The sequence below is a fragment of the Triplophysa dalaica genome, chromosome 4 (genome assembly GCF_015846415.1).
Source record: "Triplophysa dalaica isolate WHDGS20190420 chromosome 4, ASM1584641v1, whole genome shotgun sequence".
NCBI lineage: Eukaryota > Metazoa > Chordata > Actinopteri > Cypriniformes > Nemacheilidae > Triplophysa > Triplophysa dalaica.
In genome coordinates, this window is record NC_079545.1 from 23,016,983 (window position 1) to 23,040,689 (window position 23,707).

At 38.1% G+C, this 23,707-nt stretch overlaps 1 protein-coding gene across 8 annotated transcripts in view; it reads left to right on the forward strand.

Moving 5' to 3' along the window:
* Positions 1–23,707, forward strand: part of klhl13 (kelch-like family member 13) — a 46,657-nt gene that overhangs the window by 6,337 nt on the left and 16,613 nt on the right. For 2 of the 8 annotated variants that reach the window (XM_056745969.1, XM_056745970.1), the window contains exon 3: positions 20,973–21,044. The exons of 2 other annotated variants lie outside the window; for them this stretch is intronic. In XM_056745969.1, coding sequence (XP_056601947.1) covers positions 20,973–21,044 — 72 coding nt within the window. Of the gene's footprint in view, positions 1–7,345; positions 7,751–19,102; positions 20,256–20,333; positions 20,394–20,972; positions 21,045–23,707 lie in introns of those variants that run through there. 4 more of the 8 variants (XM_056745968.1, XM_056745972.1, XM_056745967.1 and 1 more) reach the window with 4 other exon arrangements.

A 23,707-nucleotide genomic window follows, 5' to 3' on the forward strand; every position in this document is an offset into this window, starting at 1 on the left:
GGTTGTTGAGTGTTTGAGGAATAATACTTTACATCAATCTTGCCAAATAACAACCTTAAAGCGCTGTTTATTGAAGAAATATCGCTACGTTATAATAAGCACTTCAATGTTGTTGTTGGCCAATATGGTCTTAAACGGATATCTTTTATTGCATTACAAATTGGTAAATTTTGGGCTACCATCAAATTTGCATCAAAAACGGCATGTATTCACTAAACTAAAGACACTATTAGATATTTTCCATTGTGTTTTGGGTGGTAATTCAGTTAATGTGATGGACACAGTTTGGTTGATGTTAGGTTGAAATGGTATTGTTTTTGCTGCACATGAACAATTCCCATGTCAGGATATGAAGCTGGTTATTACAGAGATGATTACCTTTTGCATGTTGTCTTTGAATGAGTAATTCTCCTATAAATCAGCATGTTTAAATTGATAATAAGAATGATTATCAGTGATTTTAAATACTCTAAATATCTCTTTCACCCTTAACTTCTGTCATTGCCCTTGGTCGTTTTTATTTTTATCCACACACTAATTTCGCCCATCCCTTTTTTTCACCTCCTTTATACATAACTTTCCCTTTCTGTCCTGTCAGCTTTTTTTCAACCCTTAAGTGCTTAATCAGGTGAGGTAGCTCATCTCTCTCTTTCACTCTCTCGCTCACACACAGCTGCAAGACGGTCTTGGATCAAGACTATTATGTCATGTTGGTCTTCCGATGTGTGTCCTTCTATTTCCCCACTTCATTTCTTGTAACACATGAATACAAGGCTTGTTTCAGATATGAGCCTTGTTGAACAATGCTTTGCATCATTTCTGAATATCATAGTGAACAAATGTGGAAGGTGGAAAGAATCAACAAAATTCTCATTTGAGGAAAACGTTGACTGTCATTCAATTCCAAGAAATTTGGAGATGCGGCAATTTTTTCTGAACAGATCTCTGTGTTGGCGATACTGCCATTGCAGGACTCCTTGTTTATACAAATATCTCACTTTATTACAGGTCTCTTCCTTTCAGCTTGAATTTGCTTATTACTAACAACATCTTTAAACGATTGCTCTGCATTTGTCATAAACATGACAGTTGGTTGTATCTTCCTATGCAATCAATTGTCTTCTCTTAGATATTTTCGAAACTAAGCTTACAGATTTTCCATGGATTGTTTTTAAGAAAAAGGACAACTAGGAAAAAAATAAAATATCTTTATTTCAGAGAGTGCAAATATGATTAATTGCTTGCAATGCATGCTTCCAGTTACATGCTGTTTAACTTAGGCATTCCAGGTGAGCTTAATGTGCTGCAGAACAGGAAACCGCTCTATAGTGCTGGTTTCTCACATAAGTGCCACATTCACCATGTGACGTACACATTCAATGCAGTAGTCTGAGCACGGAAAAGGTGATGGTAGAGACAGTGAGGGTTATTATAGAATCACTTTCTTTCTCTCTTAAATACACACACCCCTCTGTCTTCACCCACTTAATTAAGTGCTAAATGTGTTGAAAGGGTGAGGCGCGTCTATTCATAGAATGGTATTAATAGAATGATTAAGGGTAAGGAGGGCAGAGAGAGTGTAGGATGTTACGGGATGAAGAATGTTTGATCTCTCACGTGAGAAAATAAGACGGGAATAAGAAAAAGGACTAAGGCAAAAAACGAAGAATATAACTGTAGCAGTCTTTTTGTCAGATTGTTCAGGTCGTTAGGGCACCATCTGTGCCAGGTAGGCACTGATGGTGTGTGTCTTTTTATTATTATCTTAGTAATTATCTTTTTTCTTCCCACACGCACAAACATATGCACAAAACTGCTTGGGTACACACATAGATAGGCCTAAATGATGTGGTACTGGGGAATGTGGTACTTGTGGATATCATGCTGTGAAGTCACATGCATGGGTTTACTTGCATATTGGTCTCTTTTTTTGTGGCTGTGTCATTGCATGTTTATTTGCTTTGCTAATATAATTACCTGGGATTTGCTCTGATAATGGATTAAACTGTTTTTATGACAATCAATTACATTGTGTGTGTGCGTGCGTGTGTGAGATAGAGATAGAAATAGAACGTGAGCAAGTGCAGGCAAAAATGTTGCATGGATGATTTTGCCACTGCAGTGATTTTAAAGGTCCGGAACACGCAGTTAAACTCATATTAATCTTGAGTACCTATAGAGTAGTATTGCATACTTCGTATCTACAAAGAGTATTTTGTTTTTGTCACATTTAGTTTAGATACGATTGGTCTCGAGAGAACACAATATCCTCACGCAATTGGCAAGATGGCATGATGGAGTGCTGGGCTTGAAATTGCGACCATTTTAGTCGCATTTGCTCCCTTAATTTAACCTGTGCAACCTCAAAATATAAAAGCAACTGCTTTTCCCGGGAGGATTGTCCAATAAGGGGCTAAGAAAAGTTGTTATGTAACAGTGTTTCATGTTCGAAAAATACCTTTTGAAACCTTGGGGGATTGTATCGAGCACAGAAATACTACGTAATACATCCAACTCGTTTTTTGACAAGTTGACCAACCATGTTGGCGATATAGGATACTCGGGGGGTGATTTTTGGAAGATCATTCTCTTCAACGTCTCTCTGCTGAAAAGTATATCCATAGATATCTCGGAATATCTACACTAAAAGTCTTTTACCGCCTGTCCTAACGCATCTCTGCTGGAAAGTAACGCAGGTCCTGACTTTTTTCCTCCTTTTTATACTTAAAATCAAAAAACCCATTAGTTTATTTAATAAATAAGCCATTACTCTTCCTACAGTCTTTCTAATATCCGCAGAATCTCTTCGCTGCGTCAATATGAGAAGACACGCTGTCTCAGCCGACGACATCTTTTTGTACTCTGGTGGCCTCTGTCGTGTTTCCAAAGGGAGCGGTGAGAGGAGGAATGAGAGATTGGTTGCAATTCTCCAACTCGTCGCTAGTGGCTGCTTTAAATCCCACTCTATACCTTTAAGAATGAGAAGCGAGCACGTTTAACATCGTAAAGAAGTCAGAATGCATGAAACAGTGTTAAATCACCCCTTAAAAATGCAGTTGGTATACATATAAACAATAACAATATCCTAAACCATGTTTAAAGACTAACTAGCTCCTCAACAGTGACTTCTTTCCACTAAAGACACCCTATATATGTGTCTGTGTGTCTATCTCTTCTTGGATCTACCTGAGCTGCTTACTTGACTGAGATGTATTTAATTTGATTGGCTCTGTGTTGGTCCACGTGCACCTCTCGATCTCTGATGAATTTGATGTTGCCAGTGCCAGACGGGACATTTTTTCCTTGACTCACATAGATAATTCACATTCAGTTGCTGTGTTCACTGTTCAGTAAAGCCCTCTCTGTCTCTGTTGTCCCACCTACCACATCCCTGGACTCCGTATTTTTAGAAACAATGTCAAAAATTTGAATAGAAAGAAAATTACACATTTATTTGATTTTTGGGTGAACTATTTTCAAAAGTTTTTTCCGGCTTGTTTGCCTTACCCTCCTAGCAGCCGCTAATCTGAAGCCATTATCTGTAATATCTTAATGGAGAATCCATAGTAGCCAGAGAAAAGGTAGAAGGATGAATTAGAAGGAAGTTAAAGAAAACATTGATTTTATTTTGTGAGTGGTTAATTTGCTGTTGTATCTGTTAGCATGCCGACACTGATTATCTCTCTAATGAAGGCTTCTGTTAACAGATTTCACTGTATGGTTTATCACTTTAGACAGTGAAGCATCTGTTCTAAGCTGCCTGCTTACAGCTAGAGGCTCAGTGTGTCCTTTTGAAATGCCATGTACAGTATATCTCTTCCATTCAATGCTAAACTAACCAAAGTCCAATAAATGACATGAGGAATGACATTTCTGAACACACCTGTTAAAGTGTTTGTGGTTTTAAAGTGCAGTTTTCTACTGTTGGAAATACAACCTAGTGTGTCTGGCTACCTATATGAATATTGCTTGTCTTAAATATTCATTTGTAAGTATGTATAGGTTGCATCACCTGTATGGTGTCAGATTTATATCACAAGGACTTGAATTTGAAAAAGCTACTGAATTTATTACCTCAGATTTTATTGTCCTTAATTTTAATTATTCGAAAATTCACCGTCCTAAAAATTTGGGCTGTGAAATTCAGGTTTTAATTATTCAGTTCATGATTTCAGGTCGTAAAATTCAGGTGTCAAAATATATATCTTTGAACTTTCACTTTGAATAAAGGGAAAACGGCATCTCTTTTGTGTTTGTGGACCGACTCTAATATGCTTCTCATCTGTCATTAAGTTTGTTGTTAAGCTCTGGTAGCGTGCTCAATGAAGGAAGAAATCTGACGCTAACCTGTGTTGTCTATTACAGCATCACTTCTAGCCACAACCCAGCGTCACAGAGCTGAGTGAACTCCAACACTCTAATCCGTCCACTTTTTTCAGGGTTTGGTATTAAATTGTTATTATTGAACAAAGCTGCTGACATTATGGGCAGATGTTCCGCTGCACATTTCCACACTGCAGTCACAGCTGTCACAGTTTGCACTCTCGTTTAAGAAACTTGCGTGATGGAAGAGGGGATCGGAAATGATCGAGCAAAACATAGCCGATACCGATCAGGTTTAAAATGCAGTGATCTGCCTCCGATCCCGACCTTAGCTCGGGACATCCCTGTGCGTACAATACGAATTGTTAGCACTTTACTTTGATGTTATTATATTATCTCGTCATGTGCCAATTGGTCTGCGCAGCGGTGCAAAATTAAACAACCTTCTACATTTGAATTGGCCCTCTCCTACCAAGCGCACAGTGCTCTTTGTTTGACAGATTTCTTGGTTGTCAGTGGTTATAACTGTGTTGTTGGTGTTCATGGAGAAATACTCACCGGCACATTATCATTGCTTGTGGCCGGGGAGTGTTGTGTCTGGCGGGTGAGAGAGGCACTGCAGCTGTCGGAGCAGCGGTAGAGTTTGTGTGGAGATAAAGCAGAGACTTTGGCAACAATATTTTGTGAATCATCCTTTTACTTATCTGCTGGTGTAGCTGCGTTTCATTGTTATTTTATTTTCTTGCAACTTTGACTCCGTCCTGCTGCTAATGTAACATACAGTGACACTCTCGCTGTGGGCAGCTGCTCTACTAACATTGCCTCTGCGTTTCCTTTCTCTTGCTAGTGTTGAACTCATCTTCCGCATATATGGTGCTAATGGAATGCTCCATTCCAATCTGTAATGGGTGGTGCATTCGTACAGATGTAATAACGCTAAAACCATAAGAGGGATCCCGACTATTTTGATGATTCCTTGGGGCTCTACGTGGCTGCTGACATGACTTATTGGTTAAGTCCACCCCTGCCTTTTGGAGGCCCCTGGTAACTCAGGGCCCAAGGCGATTGCCTATCCTAATGGGTAAGTCCGCCCCTGCCTACAATTACAACATTTACTGTAGGTGCTCTAAATGGCGGCCTTGCTACCAAAGCGCCACCTAGTTGGCCGTTACATCCTGGGTTCTATTTTCTTTGTCTATGGTTGATTGTTCTTCCTTGCACTCCTGGATGTTACACTGGTTATAGCCACACGAATTTGAATAATGTAAACCTGAATTTCACAACCCACAGTTTTTGGACACTGAATTCATACAAAATGATTGTCAGGTATTTAAAATTATGGAACAATAAAATTTGAGGTAATAAATTCAGTAGCTTTTGTAAATTCAAGTCCTGGTCCTACACCTGATCCGTGGTATGAGGGAATGACAGAATTAACCTCATCATGGCCTCTGATGATCTTGCTATCTCTAAGCCTAGCTTATAACAGGATCCACAATAGGCAATGAGAACTTTATAAGCTTCATGCTTTGGATATTACTGGTCCTTGGTATTTCCAATCAGTATATAAATGCATGCGCAGAAAAATTGAGAGACCATTTCAGAGACTGCTTTTCTGATTTTAAAATGTACTATTTATTGGTATGTGTTTCGGTAATATTATTGTTTTTGTTTCATTCTGTGAACTACTATATCTCAATGTTATCTTTTTGCAGAAAATGAAAACTGGAGAAACGGGTAAAAAATAACAGTAAAGATGCCATGTATTTTATTAGACTTCAAATACTGCAAAGAAAACAAGTTCACATCCACTTTTATGCCATACAACAGCAATATATGTGCATGTATTAAGATGTATTGTCATGCTGTGAGTCTTTCGCATTTGTTATTAGGTGACTTTATATCATTCATGAGGTTTGACTTTGTTGAAATTCAACAAAACCTGGACTGGCATGACCACAATATATCTAGCAATGCTGATTTTATATGAAAATTTTGAATGGTCTCTTCTTTTTTTCTGCCGCTGTATGTGCAAAATCACTTCTCAAACACTTCGGAGCACGGCTGTCTCTGCACCAGGAGTCTTTCTGATTATGTTCGGAGAGTTTCCAGCATCTGTGTCTTACAACATAAGAAAATGTAGTTTATGTAGACATAATGTATGCGAAATGCATTTTCAAGTGAATTTTGCAACACCAAACTCCCTGTATGTAAATGAAAATGCAAGCCGAAATGTTCAACATGTTAATGTAAATGCTTTAGGGAAAATAACATTTGAAATTTCTTTTTGCTATAGTTTTGCTTGACCATCTTAAACGTACATAATCTATCCGGGAATGCATTTTCATTTTTATTTTGCAACTTAAAGAGCATAAAAAATATCCATTTAAATTACATATTAAAACTAGTGTTTTAAGTATTTCTTAATTAGCCTACTGGTTCTGGAAATAATTGATTTAAAGAAGTGCGAAAAGCGATGCTTGGCGCGTGCATGGCGTACAGCAGAAATAACGGAGTGACAGTCGCGCCTGCGAAATGGCATCTACTGAAATCTTGTCAAGCCTTTTAACAAAGACGGAACTAATCGCAGAAACGACTGCGGTGTCCTTTTTTATCCTCTTTGACATGTACTGTCACAGCAGTGGGTGAAGAGCCCCGCGGCGGAGTTCGTGCCCTGCTTACGCCGTCTGGCTTGATGTTTTGGAAAGACCTGTCTCTTACAATGGACATCAGATGGGGATTTATTGATGAAGCAAAACTATATTTTGATTGGTTGTGTAGGCTATAAAGCGCTCGTTTTGTATATTTCCCTAGTGTCGTATTTTATGTCATCTCATTAAAGTCTTATCTGAGCGCTAAGCTTTTTCTCGCTCTGCAGTCAACCTGCATGAGAATTGCGAACAAGGTGGCACTATTGCTGAACATCCAGCGCACCGACCGCGCATGTCTCATCTCTGCGCTGACCGGACGCGACGGTGCTTATTTTTCCTCCCCTCCCTCCCTCCCTTTTCCGTCCTCTTCATCATCATTCCTCTGTCTTTCTCAGGAGGTGAAACGCACCGCGGCTCAGGCACACCTGCTTTTCACCTTTTGGCTCAGCGTTTGTTCCGTTTTCTGACTACATTAACTTGAAATACAAACAGGGCTGCCTCGGCTGGGAAGGAGCTGCGTGTTGTCACATAGAGCTGCCTGTATCCTGCTCTTTCCTCCTCCCTTCTCTCGGCGAGGGCTGACAGGGATGGAAGCCCGCGCTGGCCGCCTCTTCATAGACTCGCTTTTCACGCTTCTCATCATTCGCGCTGTATCTCTGAGGTGGTGATTGGAAAAACATGCCGTTGAAATGGAAAAGCGGTTCGCCCGTTAGCTGGAAATTTCCCGTACCCGTTCTCAAAACGTCCAGGTCCTCGCCACTGTCGCCCGCATATATGTAAGTAGTTGTGATGTTAACGTACATTTGAGTGTTTAGAAGGCGCATGCGTTTATTTGTCGTCCGCTTTTATATATATTCACGGTGGATGCTGTTGATGTGCTGGGGTCGGAGTCTCTGTTTCTGTTTATAACATAATTGTGAACATGTATAAAGCTTGTTTTATAGTTTAAAGACGTACTACGCGGCCACGTCTCTTAGACTTTTAGATTTTATGACGTTTAACGTGCTTCCGCATCGCCTGGTGTTGAACAAGCACCGAGGATGCGGGATTTAATGCACCCTCCTCCCTGTTCTTTTATTTCCCTCCGTGTGCTTTCTTTCTCCATTCTCTCTGTATCCGCGTGAAGGATTTATGTGCGCTCGGTCGGACATGGCCGAGATAAAAGGCAGTAAAGCAATCTTTTGTCCTGGCGCGTCGTGTGCCCTGGATTAGGCGCGTGTGTTGGGTGGGGGCACGGTGGGCTGCTGGAGGATGCAGGACTGATGCTGGATGATACACGATACATGACCGGTAGAGCTTCCGCTTGCTTCTTATTCCGGAACGATCAATAGACGAGCTCACCATGCGAAATCATGGTGATTGATCATGTTTAGGTTAGAAAAATTAAGGTTGTCTTTTAACACGGAGACAACTTATCATAAAATAATTCGTAAGTAAATACGCACTACAAATAGGATCAATAAAGCATCTTAAATGATATTTATAGTTTATCAAGTAGTTGCAAGAAAAGTATAGAGAATAAAATGGCATCAAAACCCAGTTATCGAATTATGACATACCTTGATGTGATAATATTATACCACAAATATCACTTATTTTATTCTTCATCATACACTCTTAAAAGAAAAGGTTCTATACAAAAATGGTTCTATCAGGTTCTTCATATATGGTATCCCCTAGAAGGTTCCTTAAAGAACGCTTTTTAAGGGTTCTACCCTATAGGGTTCATTGCAGACTGGTAAATGGTTATAGGCTATTATTGAACATTTTAAGGTTCTATCTTAATGATTCATTTCAACTTAAGTTTTTTCTTTTTCTTTTTTTCTTATTTCTATCGTCAATATGTAGAGAGATCATAATATTTTCTGTTGACATTTTTGAAAAAATTCATACGTCTTTAAATGTACAAACTCACATTAAACCAATAACCACAAGGTTCATTCATTATGGCAAAACAATTCATAATACATCATTAATATGGTTTTACAATTTGGGAAATCTGAATAGACAGTCTTTTATAGCCACTAAAAAGTTCAAACAAATCGTGTTAAATTAAATTTATTGTGTGAATGGAGGTTTTTGCATACGCCACATAGACCAGACAGCTTAAAGTTACTTTAGTGCCTCTGTCACTTCTACGTCTTCAGTCAAGATATTGACAGTGACACCATTCATTCTGATGCTGATTCTTCACAACAAGGGGTCTTGAATTGTCATAAAGATGTATTGTTGGTGTCAGCTGTGCAGAACCTTAAAAAAATACAAAATCCCCTCATTTAGAATTTCGGTTTCTCCTTATGTCTCCTCATCAGGGCCATTCCAGACCAAACACAATTACTTACAGATTTTCTTTCTGGACTCCACGTCTTTACGTCTCCAATATGTTGATTGTCATAAGCTTAAGAGCTGTCTCTCTGCACACTACTACCTTTTATATTTAAAAAATGTACAAATTTAGATCATGATGATCATATACTTACATGACAACATCAGCACGACATCTCTTGCTCTGATGCTAAACACAGAAAAAACAAGGTACAAAAACCATGTTTAAATGTATTATAAACATATTTATTGATTTTATCTTTTATAACCGTCATCTGTTTACTCAAATGACTTCTGTCAATCATCAGCGGCACAATGTAAAGGCTGTGAACACAAAACATAAACAGAGATTCCAAAAAAGGGTTTAACTTTGTATCTGGTCCATATCACATTATTTCACAGGTCTCAAGTTAGCACTAACCCCAGCGATTCAAACATACGCGGACATTTCTAATCTGCAATCCATTTCTCTCCTGGGCAAGAGTCAAAGGTTTACTCAGTAAGTTACACATAGCAGATGAGGAAAAAAGTTACGTGACTAAAATGAAGGATGAATAGGCTTTTATGAAACGAAACAAAATAAATAAATGATATACTCATCCCGCTGTTTAAAATATGTCTGTTGTTACGTTACTCGATAGAATTAAGCTGAGAAACAGTCTGAAACCACACCACAACAAGTGTGTTATTTACTTATATTGTAAGTTTATTCAAACAGGTTTTGAATGCTTCGACAAGATGAAACGCACGAGACAATCATAATGTCATATATCTTTTAAGCTAATGATTTTATGTCAAAAAACTTAATTATGATTTTGGCATTTTAAATACAAATGGCAGGCTGCTTATGTTGCAAACAATATCAAGTAAGATAAGTAGTACCCATATTATTACATTACACCCTTATGTTTGTTAAATGTTAAATAATAATAATAAAAAATATATACAAATTAAAAAAGTTGAGCCCAAAGAACCCTTTCTGCCAAAAAGGCTATTTCACCTGAAATAGAACCCTTTTGGAGACTACTGCAACTTTTTGGCATAAAAAAGCTATTTACTACGAAGCAGAGAGTTCAATGTGCACTTATGTATTAATAATCTGAAAAAAGGTTTTCATTCAACCAGCTAAAAAAAATAATTTGGTGGTAAGTATACACATCTTTATTTTATAATTTGAGCCAATGAACAGTTGTTATAAAATATAGATGTGAATCCTTACCCTTAAGTTTTTTAATTGGTGAAAGAAAACCTTTTTTCATGCTATATCATTCTTCTAAAAGTGGTTTTACAAGTTGAGTTCTTAAGTCACAGACATGGTCCAAGAATGTCGCCTGGTTGCTTTTTTGTTTTGTTACTTATTTCTTTTGCCTCCCGTCTGACTTTTTGCTTTCTTTATGGCATTCTGGTCGTAACTGTGTATACAGTCCCTTCAGATTTCCCCTTAAGGATCAGTGTCTCTTCATCTTTCTAGATTTACGGTTTGGGCTTGTTGATTACAGTGTTGGGTTCCTGACCCTGTAACCCCTCCTAGTTAAACCTTGCCCAAAAATACAATGTCTATTTTTATTTTTTTGGTCGGATGTTGTGTGAATACAGGGTGAGCTATGATTTCTGTGTTTTTTCAATGGGAGGCAAAATGTTGCTTGGACAACTGAAACCCTCTTTTTATATTTTGGTGGTCTTCGTTTTAGACATACTGAAAATATTGAATAACATGATGTTACAACTAGCCAGTTGTTAAGAATTGCACCCTGTGTGTGTGTTGGTGTGAGAGAACAAGGGGAGGTTTGCATTAGGGATGGGCGATATGGCACTAAATCTCTTCATGCATCCTGTATATAACAGGCAAGAAATCATATTAAACAATATGTGCAAACCGCACGCGCGCATTATATTTAATGGATGTTTAAGTAAAGACTTTTATCCAAACTAAATGCTGCGGTGTTTCAATGTATTATGACTTTCAATAAATACTTAAAAAACAAATTAAATAAAACGAAAGTTAAACTTAAAGGGGTCAAATGACAAGGCTAAAACGAATATTACTGTTTGTTTTAGATATAATGCAATGTGTATGCATGATTTAAGGTTAAAAAATTCTGTATTTTCCACACACCGTGCATGTTTGCATCTCCTCTTTGCCCTATCTCTCTGAAACGTGCAGATTCTTTACAAAGCTCATCGCTCTGAAACGCAAGGTGTGCTATGATTGGCCAGTTAACCAGTGGGTAGTGATTGGTCGAATACTGACACCCTGTGATGGAAATGTAATGCCTCTTACCATATTCAGAACATTATGTTCCCAAATAATTGAGCTGACAGGTGATAAAATGTCATCGGTACTTTCCTTATCAATTGTAGCCCAAATCTGATCCAGGAAAATTAAGATGATCAAGCCAATACATCTACTCTGCCTGCGCGACTTGATCAGGATGTGAAGGATTGGTAAGGTTTTATAAAGATAAGTTTAGTTAAATAGTTAAAAACTACAGCTAACCGTTTAACCTTTTATATACGACGTTCTAAAGATTTGCCGTTAGTGATCAACCAGTGTTACGCCATGTCTCATCGCAACTCAACAAAGACAATAAACCCCATTATAAACACAACATTTGTTGCCCCTAGTTGGAACATAATTACTAATTATTAGGACCTATGTTGTCTTTTTTCACGTCTGCATTTGCAAACAGACAAAGAAACAACGTGTGCTACAAACACACATTAAATTCAACTTGTGTAACTAAGTCTTTTACAATAAAGATTAGAGGTCGACCGTTTCATCATTTTTCCCGATTAATCGGCACTGCTAACGATATTTTGAACTATCGGCTATTGGCAATAATCCCTAACAAAAGTTTTTCCTTGTTGCGTTTGATCCAGACGTAGGTTATGCTCTACTTTGATACGCAGGTGGAGAGTTCCGAGTATAGTTTATAACCGTGACAACTATTGGTGCGATTATTTGGAAATAGATGAAATACAAAATAACTATCAATTGCCCTTGGTCTGGAGCTCCCTGCAAGATTTCCCCAATGGAGAAAAGATGATCATGAGAAAGGTTAAAGATCAGCCCAGAACTACACGGAAGAAGCTTGTTAATGATTTCAAGACAGTTGGGACCACACTTGGCAAGCTAACCATTGGTAACACGCTATGCCACAATAGATTGAAATCCTTAATCACCTGCAAGGTCCTCCTGCCCAAGAAGGCCCGCCTGGCTCGTCTGAGGTTTGACAATGAACATCAAAATGATTTAGAAAGGCTTTGGAGAAAGTGCTGGCACTGCTGTGAGACCAAAATTGACTTGTGTTTTTTGAGGGAGAGAAATGTTGACTATGACCCCAAGAACAGCATCCCTACAGAGAAGCACAGTGTTGGAAACATTATGCTTTAGGGATTTTTATCACTGCTACGGGTATAGGATGACTTCACCGCATTGAGGGGCTGAGGGACGGCCAGTGTACCATAAAATCTTGCACGAGAACCTTCTCCACTTAACTAGATCACTTCTCTAGCCCCGCCCACTGGTTCGCGCATGACAATTCTGAAGTGGCATGGAACTAGATAGAGCGAGCAAGCAATAAACAAACATGGCGTTAAAGATAGCTAAATATTGTGCCAACCCTGGTTGTGGAAGAATACAGTCGCTGCATAACCTTCCTTCAGATTCCGAAATTAGTAATACGTGTTAAAGTTCAATTTTCTAGACGTTCCAGCTCATGTGGGAAAGACATGAAGCGTTTGTTAGTTTCATTTCTCAGAAGATTCCTTCGTGAACAAGTCATAGATCGACACTGGATTTGTGGAATGACTAAAATTTAAAGCAGTGCTGTGTCGTGAATATTGGATCTGATAGGAATGATGCAGCAATCTTATGTGAGTAAAACATTTTTGTACTATGCGTCACTATTGTTTTATTAGAGATCGCTTGATGTGCCCTGAGCACTGTCGCACATGATTAGTATTACCTGGGGACCTCTAGTCATTTGTAATACATGCAGAGGTTGTCTGTGGTCTTACGCTCGTGCGAATCGCCATCTCTGTGATTTGGTGGGCTCATAAATACCTTTTTTCAAAGTTTTATCCACGGTTTGTGAATAATGGAGGCTGCTTTGAAGTGTTTTGGTATTATTTTGGGCGCTGGTTGATATCCATAAGTTACTGGGAGTCTCACGTTTGTGTATTTATCCTGGAAACTCTCGTAACATTTGAGACCCCGCGGTGATCTTTTTTCCGGTTTGCGATCACTGGTCTCAAATACAGACATGTACAGTCATATATCATTAAACGCAATACAACTATAGGCTATACAAACCATACGCAAAGCCTTGCCATCACATCTGGGCAATCAGTCAGTAAAATTTGAGTAAAATCATCCCGTGCTATTGGGTCACATGAAATACTGATGTGGGGAGGTCATTTATAAATCACAGGAGGTCTCTAAACAATGCTGATGCGGTGCGAAAACTGTAAATGGTGCGAATGTTTAACCTAACGTTACGTCTCCAACCAAATTCACAGAGACCTTTAAAATAAACCCACCATTGAGAGATTGGTAACGCATGTGTGTTAAAGACTGTACACTGTGTTCTCAAATCTTAAATCCTGCTCCTCTGCCTCTAGAAAGACCATGGTCTTGTTTAACATTAGGCATTTCCAAAGTATAACCTGCCATTTTTAAAGACTCAGTCCTCATCCAGGGACCCCATCCGTGTCATCCAGGAAATTCAGTGTTTGTTTGTTTTGCTGCCAGTACTTGTCTAATGTACTTTAGTCTCCTATGAAGACAACATCAAACCCGCAAAACTGTCAGAAAGAACAGACAGTTATTAGTCCTCTTCAATTTCACCTTTTTTTCAGATTTTCTTCTATACGTTGTGCTCTCCCATGAAAGTAAGGGATGTGTCAGGCTCTCTTCCTCTGCAGATTGAGGAAATACTTTTGAATGAATCTTTTTCTGAAAATAAAATCTATTTGAAAGAGACCGGTTGGTGTCTTAACATATTTTCAAATATATGGCATTTGATTTTTAGTCCAATGTAGCTTCGTTCATTTGTTGCTGTTATAACCTAAAAACTGTGTGGAAAATACAAGCTTTAGGGGAGATGGTTTTAATTTTCATCCTGTGATGTTTTCTCACTGTTTGTTTAGAGGTATTATGCATTTCTGTTCACATAGTATTGAAGTACAGTGCAAGAATAAATCTTTATTTTTGACTGCAGTAAAACTGTAATAGGATATTGCTTAAAGCTTTTTTTGTACAACCCAAGTGTCAGTAGTTTTAGCTATTAAAATGTGAATTTCATGATGTAATACTATTTTTTTTTTTCAAAAACGTTTGTCACCTCTAAGCAAATCAGTAAAGCAAATTTACTGATTTCGTTTTTCTATTTTAATAATGTATAGGTTCTCAATTTTGAGTGCTTGAGATCTGTTTTCGTGGCTGGGTCTATGTTGAGTAAAAATAGACTGGGACTAGAGTATATTTATCACAAACCGCTTTTAACAGCCCCTTTGCGCCAACCAATTTGACATGCAAGTTGGGTCTAAAATTAACTTTAACCTGCACCTTCCAGTAGTGGTTTAAATTGAGAAAATGTATTAATTATCATGAAATTTATTTGAATAACATGCAAATGATTTTGATTATGCATTTATGTTCTTATAACAATTTAGTTATTTCGTGAAATTTCTTGGCTGGTTAAAATATTTATTTGGATGAAACTGTATTTGGACCCTGCATGTAATGTTAGAGTTAAAGTTGACCAGCCTCCTGGCAAGTGCCTGATTTACTGGCCAATTTTACCTTGTTGAGTGTTAGTTTCGGATGCATGTGAGTGTTTTGGATTTAATTAATGGCTTTATATTTAAGAAGTAAATGTTGTAGTATTTAAAGCGGCCCTAACACATGCAGTTTCCGCCAATCTCATATCAATCTTGAGTACCTATAGGGCAGTATTGCATGCCTCATAACTTCGAAGAGTATTTCGTTTTTATCACATTTATAGAAGATATATTCAGCTGTACGATTACTTCCGAAATAATATTGCGCGGACGGGGGGGAGGGGTAGGCTGAACCAAAGCACGTTCGCACCCATTGCCAACAAAACTCAGACATGAGTTTCACTCACCACATGCGGGTAATGTCTGGCATATTTTTGAGAAAATATTGTTTTGAAACAGTTTTAAATGTTCGAAAAAAACTTTCTGAAAGATTGTACGATCGCTGAGGGAGTGTATCGAGCACTGAAATACCACGTAATACGCCCAACTCGTTTTTTGACAAGTTGAACATGTTAAGCAGGAGAAGACAGCACGTTTAACATTGTAAAGAAGTCAGAATTCATGACACATCGTAGCAGCACCCTCACAAGTACCCTTTAATATGCTCCCTCACTCGTCCTCTTGCCAGTCTAAGATGTAATGTATCCCTCCGCATGATTTCCTACATAAGTTTTACTCCCACATCTCTGTTGCTGCCTCTGAGCGCCATCTCGGGAAAAAAATGAAACCATCGTAACACACAGACACATTACATATAAAACCATATTGATCATCTAATGGGTCGACCCTTTCTCCAACATTAACCTGGCGGAAGAGATTTGTCACACGCCTTTTTCTTCCACTATCATTTTTATATGTTATCCCTGACTTCTTTATTCCCATCGGTTTAATTTTGTTGCATCAAAAGAAAAAGCAAGAATTCAATTTTCACTTTATGATCACCTCAAAAGAGACACGAGGTGGTGGAAACAGGATTGCTGGAAGAGAGGATGGAAATATGGAATGGAGTCCTTGAGAATATGAAAGAAGGAAGATATTGGAAGGAGAGTGGAAGTTGGAGAAGTATAGGATGTTGGCAAGGAGAGAGATAAAAATGCACTTATTTATTGCAGCCCACTAAGATGATTCCCTTATTCTTTTATTGCTATACAATTTATATTGATCTGAATGGTTTACTTATGTGAAAATGCATGTGTGTATAAGTGATCCTTTATTTACTTTCTAAGAAAGATACCAAAAAGTGTGGAGTGAAAATAAATATTTGAAATTGAAAGCAATGTAGCTATTAAAAGGTACTAGGGGCTTTTGTTTAGACAGGCTGCAGAAATAATTTTTTTCCCAAATCCATTTGGTTTGGTTTAGTCTGAGGTTTAGTTTGTATTCTGAACAGCAAACAAACGTCACATATGTACAAACCTTATATTCAACATACAAATATATGGCAGGGTTTTTCCTGCTTAGAGAATTTGGAGGCAGCCGCTCCGTTATATATTCCGTTATTTATTTACACTGTGTTCTGCAGTTATTATATTTTCCTGTAATCCATGCAGTCGGATAATCTCCTCCTCATGCGCTCATAGTGTCACTGATGAGCGCATGAGCACAGACAGCACTGATTAAAATATTTAGATTTAATTATGAATTAAGATTTAAGTAGGATTTCCAAGAAGATGCATGAAATAATTATCACTCAAAACAAGCACAAACAACACTTCAAATTAAAATTTCGTTCTTTAAGCTAAAATAAAATGTGTGTAAGGCATTAATGCTTATAATTGTAAAAACAAATTTAAAACAAATTTTAGAGGTCATATATCAGTCTTTCAGTCCAAATACACCCCCTATAACATTTTGCAGATTTGCAAACAGTCAGGAAGATTGAAGACAGGAGGATACTGTTTTCTTATACCGGTTTTATAGATTAAATACCAATAAATCAGTTTTTCTGTAATGTCTAAGGCAAAGTTTTCTTATTTTCTGTATTTTTTCTTAATCTAAAGAAAAATGTATTCTTAAAAACCCACAAATTACCTACCATGTTTTGACGAACGTCAGAGGTCCTGTGATCATTTTAGTCACGTGCGAATCGGCATCTCTTTGATTTGCATGCTCATATATAATTTCCATGATTTATCCACCGTTTTCAAATTATGGAGACTCTTTTTAAGTGTTAAGGTATTAATTTGGTTAATGGGTCATTTCCATACATTGTCAAAACTGTTCACCGGAATCATTTAACACCATACAACAATAGGCTTTACAAACTATACGCAAAGCCTTGCCATCACATCGGGAAATAAGTCAGTAAATTTGAGTAAAAGGACAGGCCTCACTTATCCCGTGCGAATACTCCGCATGATTACAGACAATCTCTGCAATTATTACAAATGACCAGAGGTCCCCAGGTAATACTAATCCCCATGCGAATAGGGCTTTAGTCTGTTTATTTCATCAGGGTATAACATTTATAACTACGCTGTTTACACCCTACTCCCTCACATAAACTCGCACACAAATTGAATCCGTTCGGATGGTAAAACAGAGGTGGATTTCGGGCAGCAGATGGATCATGTTCATCTCCCTCCATGTGTGATAAAAATGAAATGTAGTTCCTTTGAACCCAATTTAAGGTTGGAACAATTTATAATGGCAGCAGCTGGACTTCTCTGAGTGATCACATGATGACAAATAAAAACATCATTGCATGAGCTCTGTTGTTGATCCTTCTTTCATAAGCCCTGCTACAAATGCAATGTTATTAAGCATCTTTAGTAAAATATGATTTGAATGGACAGACAGAGAATCTATTGGGTCATTTTGTGGGGTTTGTTTAAATGTAGAGGCAGAGAGCTGCCCTTGGTCATACAAAGCAAATACTTCAGAGCTTCAGCTATAATTAGCATTATGTAACCATGTATTTAATTCAATCAAGAACTCGCCACTGCAGTTAGATAACCTACCCTTTGATTTTATATATGCCAACAAGATGATACTTGTTTTTCTCAATAACCTGCAAATCGAAAATGCCTAATACGCTGTTTGACTATATAATGGTTTATACAGTAACATGTGAGTGGAACTTTTCAACATTACCTAAACACTCATCATTAAAAGGCCTTTATGTGATGTGAAATGTTCACTGTATAGCCCTTGCTCGATTTAAGTCTAGGGAAAATTTCTGCAATGATACATTTTTGCATGGTTTTTGTATTGCTAGCCCATGTTTACATTTTGTTTAAAATGATTTCAGAAAGCCCCATCACAGCGGTCATATATAGACACTCACGTCACAGTCACGTGTGATATTGCTCATCTCTTTTAACCCGGGTGCTCATTAGATGTCGTTGCTTCAATGTAATCTGTCAGTATCTGAACACATCAAAGTCCACTGTGTATCATCTTCCTTTCAATCGACACTCTCACAAATTGACAAATCCACTCTCGAGTGTGTCACGGAGCTGTGCGTCGTCATGTGAGGCAGGAATTTTGAGTAAAATACTGCATTTAAACAATGTTCCCTGCTTTTTGCACACAAATTGCACACTCCAACACAGTGTTGGGCATGTTACTTTAAAAAAGTAAAAAGTTATAGTTCTCATAATTAATTTAATTTATCCTTCTTATGAAATGAAGCAGACAGAACTTAAATCACTGCACCAAAATTGCATTTTTAAGTTCACTAAACTAAATTCTTTCAGTTTTTATATTTTACATATTTCTTTGTCTTAATATGCATAAATCAAACACTTCAACTTATGCAACCCAAAATGAGCAAGAAGAGACTGATCTCAGAACAGGCATTAGCACCGTGCACCCTTGTAACATAACACATGTTACAGGTCAAATGTAGCTTCGCAGAGCCTAAGCACATGCACCACTCTTCTAAACAATTGTAGCCAGAAAACTAAAAAATAAGTCAAAATCTAAATATCTGAGAGAAGTGAACAGTAAACACTTACAAGTCTTTAACTAAAAACATATAAATTAATCATATTATTTTATTTACTCTCCTAATGCAGTCTGACGCAAAGCATGCTGGGACTTGGAAATCCATGTTTATGTGTTCTGAAAACAGTGTATTGTGGCATGCTACTCGTGAGTATCGGATCAGTTCATCCCTAGACAAAATAATGTTTTCCTTTTTTACGGTAAGTAAATACATTGTTAATTTTTCTCCAATAAACAGCATTTTCACGTTTTTAACTGTTAAATTTAAGGTCTTTCTCAGTAAAACTAATTACAGTTTTCAATGTAAATTCTACGGTTATCACATGGTCGTTTTTGTTGCATTTTCACAGTACATTTTCTATAAGTGATTACATATAAGGGTACTCAAGACAAAAGAATTGCATTTCTCTAAGTGAAAGTAACTTTACACAGGACAATCCTGTTGCTTGTTTACATGCCATACACATTACAACCCATACACATTATGAGTGAATGGACAAACGTTTCACAGTGATATTTTAGCTACTTTAAAGATGCCACAGGTTCTTAAAAAATGGCGGTACTTACAATCTGCAGCTTTGCCCGTTCAGTCTGGAGGATTTGCATTGAAAAAAAATCCATTGCTCTCTTGTCTCCAGTGTGGCTGGAAACAGTGTTCTATGCTGGTCTGTACAGCCAACAACAGAACAGTCAACATGCTTTGCTTACTTTTGCCATGGTTTCGAAACTAATTCAGGTATGTCGCTTGCAAAAACAAAAAAGGCGGCGGCGCCATGGGTAGACACGTTCAGAAAAAAGGGGTGTTAATATTATAATAAGAACCTTAACATCAGAAGGGGAGCGGAATCCGAACAGATCGTTTTCTCACAGGCTTGTAGAGATAGGCTCACATCAACAAAGTTTCTGGGTTGTAATATTTCACTTTTTTCAGTTGGTAGATCCACCAGAGACCCTAATATAGCACTTAAACATGGAAAAGGTCTGATTTTCACGAAATGGCCCCTTTAAGCTTTTCGTCCTAGATTTAAAGTCGTCCTTCACCATAGTCTTTTTATGAAAAACGGTCTAAAGAGGGCGAAGCAGAATGCCAGTTATATTTAGCTGCGACAACCAACTTCATAATATCAAACCAGTCATCTCTCTCTCCTCGCTCATTTGTTAATGTTTGATGTGTCATTAACAGACAAGCCTCGGGTGGCTCCTCTCACAGAAATGAATGCCCGGGTGAGTGAACTTATTCTTGGAGATCAGAATCAGAAGAAAAGACAGAATGTGTGTGTTCACTCGAAGCCTAATTAACAGGCAGGGATCTTGTCCAGGAGATGAAAAGGATATTGGGTTGTCACAGCAGAATATGTTCAGGTCCGTGTCCATCCGTGTGTGTGCGTTGTGGCATCCCAGCTGGTCTCCTGTCCTGTTTAATTGTGCTGTCCTTTCATAATACAGAATTAATAACGAATGTTGTTAATGCTAATGCTCTTGTTCACTCTCACGCAATCATTCTCTCTCAACATTTCTTAATGATGGTTGGCGCACAGTGGTCAACAGAGTTGAATATATTTGAATGCATTTATATGAGATGTTTAGTTGTTGGATCATTTACACCCATGTTTGTATGGTTGATGAGTGTCATGTTCCATCTCAAGTCCATCGTTTGCGTTATGGTTTGCCATCCCATGTCAAATTTTTAATCATGTCAATTTTCCCATCACAACAATCATCATCAAATTTATCTCCGTAATTTATAGGCTTCACAAATCTAAACTGCTTAATGAATGAACACCCTTGTGAGGACTCTCTCCCTTTAATTTTTCATCGTAACATTTGATTGAGATTGTCAAGTGTGTGTGCATACTATACTCTTTGTGTTTCATATGTGTTTGCGTGTGTTCTCAGAGCGTGCATGTCTAGTGATTCTATATCTTTCATTGTTTTTGGCAGCCACCAGCACTCGTTTGTGGTGTGGACCACCCACTCTCTGCTCGCTGCATCTCCAACCTATCACCTGACAGGGTAATGCACCAATCAGCCTGTGCTCTGCGTCATGTGATTGTGCCTGCCATTTTAGTCTCCTCCTTTCATCCATAGAAACGTCTCGATGTCTGGCAGTGATTCCTTGAGAAACCTACCCTTTCTTCCAGTGCTCAGTGGGAATCACTCCCTTCCTTCTTTGTTGTTGTTTTGATACTTGGGTCACGATACAGTACATATGATTTTTGTTATTGCAATTAATTGATTTTTGGAAAATGTTCATGTACTAACTATAAATGGATTAATTTCACTGAAGTATGGAATGCTTTAGACTGTTTCAGCGGCAACAACATTATGTGGCCCATACTTAACTTCCGGTAGACGTCTGCAAAGAATCTATAACTGTCGAGTTGTTTTAATTTAATTTCAGACAAATAATATACAATAAAAATTTACTAAAAATTGATATTAATTAGTGGTGGGCATAGATTAATTTTTTTAATCTAGATTAATCTAGATTAATTCCAAAATTAATCTAGATTAATCTAGATTAAAATGGCTCATTTGAATTCTGCCGAAGGCATTCAGAATATGTGTGCTACCCAAATAATGACTAAAAGTAAGTCTTTGAGAACGGGTTTCTCAAGCCAGGTGGCGCATTAGACCAGGGGCTCATCTCCTGTTTCCAAAATGCATCACAAACTGCTTGAGAAAGCTGTTCTACTGTGATAATTGGTGATGAAAATTTAATTATGTTCAATAAAATGAACTTGTGTTTACTTCCGCATTAGCTAAGGGATGATTTCCGTTTAGGTGGTACTTGAGACTGGAAGAGCTCCTACATTACATTTACATTTAGTCATTTAGCAGACGCTTTTATCCAAAGGGACTTACAAAGAGTGAGGGAGCAACAAGCGATATGTCATACAGGAGCCATAATACATTAGATCTCAATACAAAGTTACTGGTTTCAACTAAAGCTAGACCACTACCTGTGAGAGAGTTTTTTTTTTTAAACCAATTCCGCATTGCATAAGGTGCAAACAACCTTAGTCTTGTCGATGTTTCCATTGGGAAGCTTCTTAAAAATTAATATTCCCTGAAGCAAACCCGGCGGCTTCATAGCTGCATCCATTTTAGCACGTCACGTTTGATGCGGTAATTTCAAAGTAACGTTATGTTGTGTTCAGACCAAACGCGAATGGCGTGTCAAGCGCGAGTGATTTATATGTTAATGCAAAGAGCCAATAGACCTACTTGCTGCGCGAATCGCGCGAATGAAGCCCTGGTTATGAGATGATGAGGCGGCTTCTGCTTCCGCGAATGACGCGAATCACGCGAGTTGAAAAATCTCGTTCTCGCCCCGTACAGTGCAGTTAAACTGGTATACATCCGCGCTAAAATATCAAGGTGAAAGTCATCATAGCTTGCGTAGTATAGACCCAGCTGCCAACCCAACTTTGAGAATAGATTAACGGCGACATTTTTTTTAACGCGCGATAATAGTCTCACTGCGTTAACGCCGTTAACGCCGTTAACGGCCCACCACTAATATTAATATAAATTATTATTACATTATAACACAGACCAGAAGTTAACTTTGGGGCAGCACCCCGACCGATGATACAGTCTATAGTTGACGTTCTCGCTTTGAATTCAGAGGTACACTCATATCTTTGCTGCAATAGTTAAATTTATAGAGGCAATGTGTTTTTTGTGGTACCAGTGTATTGATTCAGTATCGTGACAAGAGTATCACAATACTGTATTGTTTTGTGTTTGTTCTGTTCCATCGTACCGCAAGCTTTTGTTACAGTAGTCATTGATTGATTCTGGAACCCTCTCAGTGCTCCTTTGGCATTCATCCTGGGTTGTGGGTCACGTTGTAAACCCAGAGAGCCTGGTCGGATGTCTTTGTTAAAGCCATCAAACCTGATGCTGAGCGGAAAGTCACAGTTATTTACATGAGGACATACAAAAATGTGATAAAGATCAAACGGCCTGTACTCGACATAATAACAAACAAAACACAAATATATAAATTTTCATTTTCAACGTCTTTTTGTTAAGCAAGATTCTATGGAGGCAAATTACCCTCGATAAATGGTTAGTGAGAATCTTCTTTTGTTGGCTTTAGTTGCTTTTGTCACTCAATCTATGATTGTTGAAGCACCCATATGACAGTTATTGGATGCACATCTTCCCCAATCTCATCCATTAACATTGATAACTCCTTCAGAGTTGTCATTGGTCTCTTGGTCTCCTCCCTCCCTCAGCAGTCATCTTCTCACACAGTGCAGATGGTCTGCTCTAGCTAGATTTACAGCTGTGCAATACTCATTGCATTTCTTGTCAAAGTAACAGCACTTGGAGGTACATTCAGGGACTTGGAAATCTTCTCGTATTCGTCCCCTGTCTTGTTCTTTTCAAATACATTTTCGCTCAGTTGCTTGGAGATTTTTTTCTGTCTGGTCTTTTCTCTATGTTCCATCACACAGCTGTAACCCAACAGCAAACTGTTGAAATCCCCTGTATGCACAGGAGAGATTCTCATTTAATCTGTTAAAATAAGATGAATCGGGGACTTGTGTTTGGCTACAATATCCAAACCAAAGGAAATTGTATCATGGATGAGTTTGTCACTTTCTGTGCATTTGAATTATTTATGTGGTCAAATTGCCACTGAGTCTGAGTTGGCCAACATT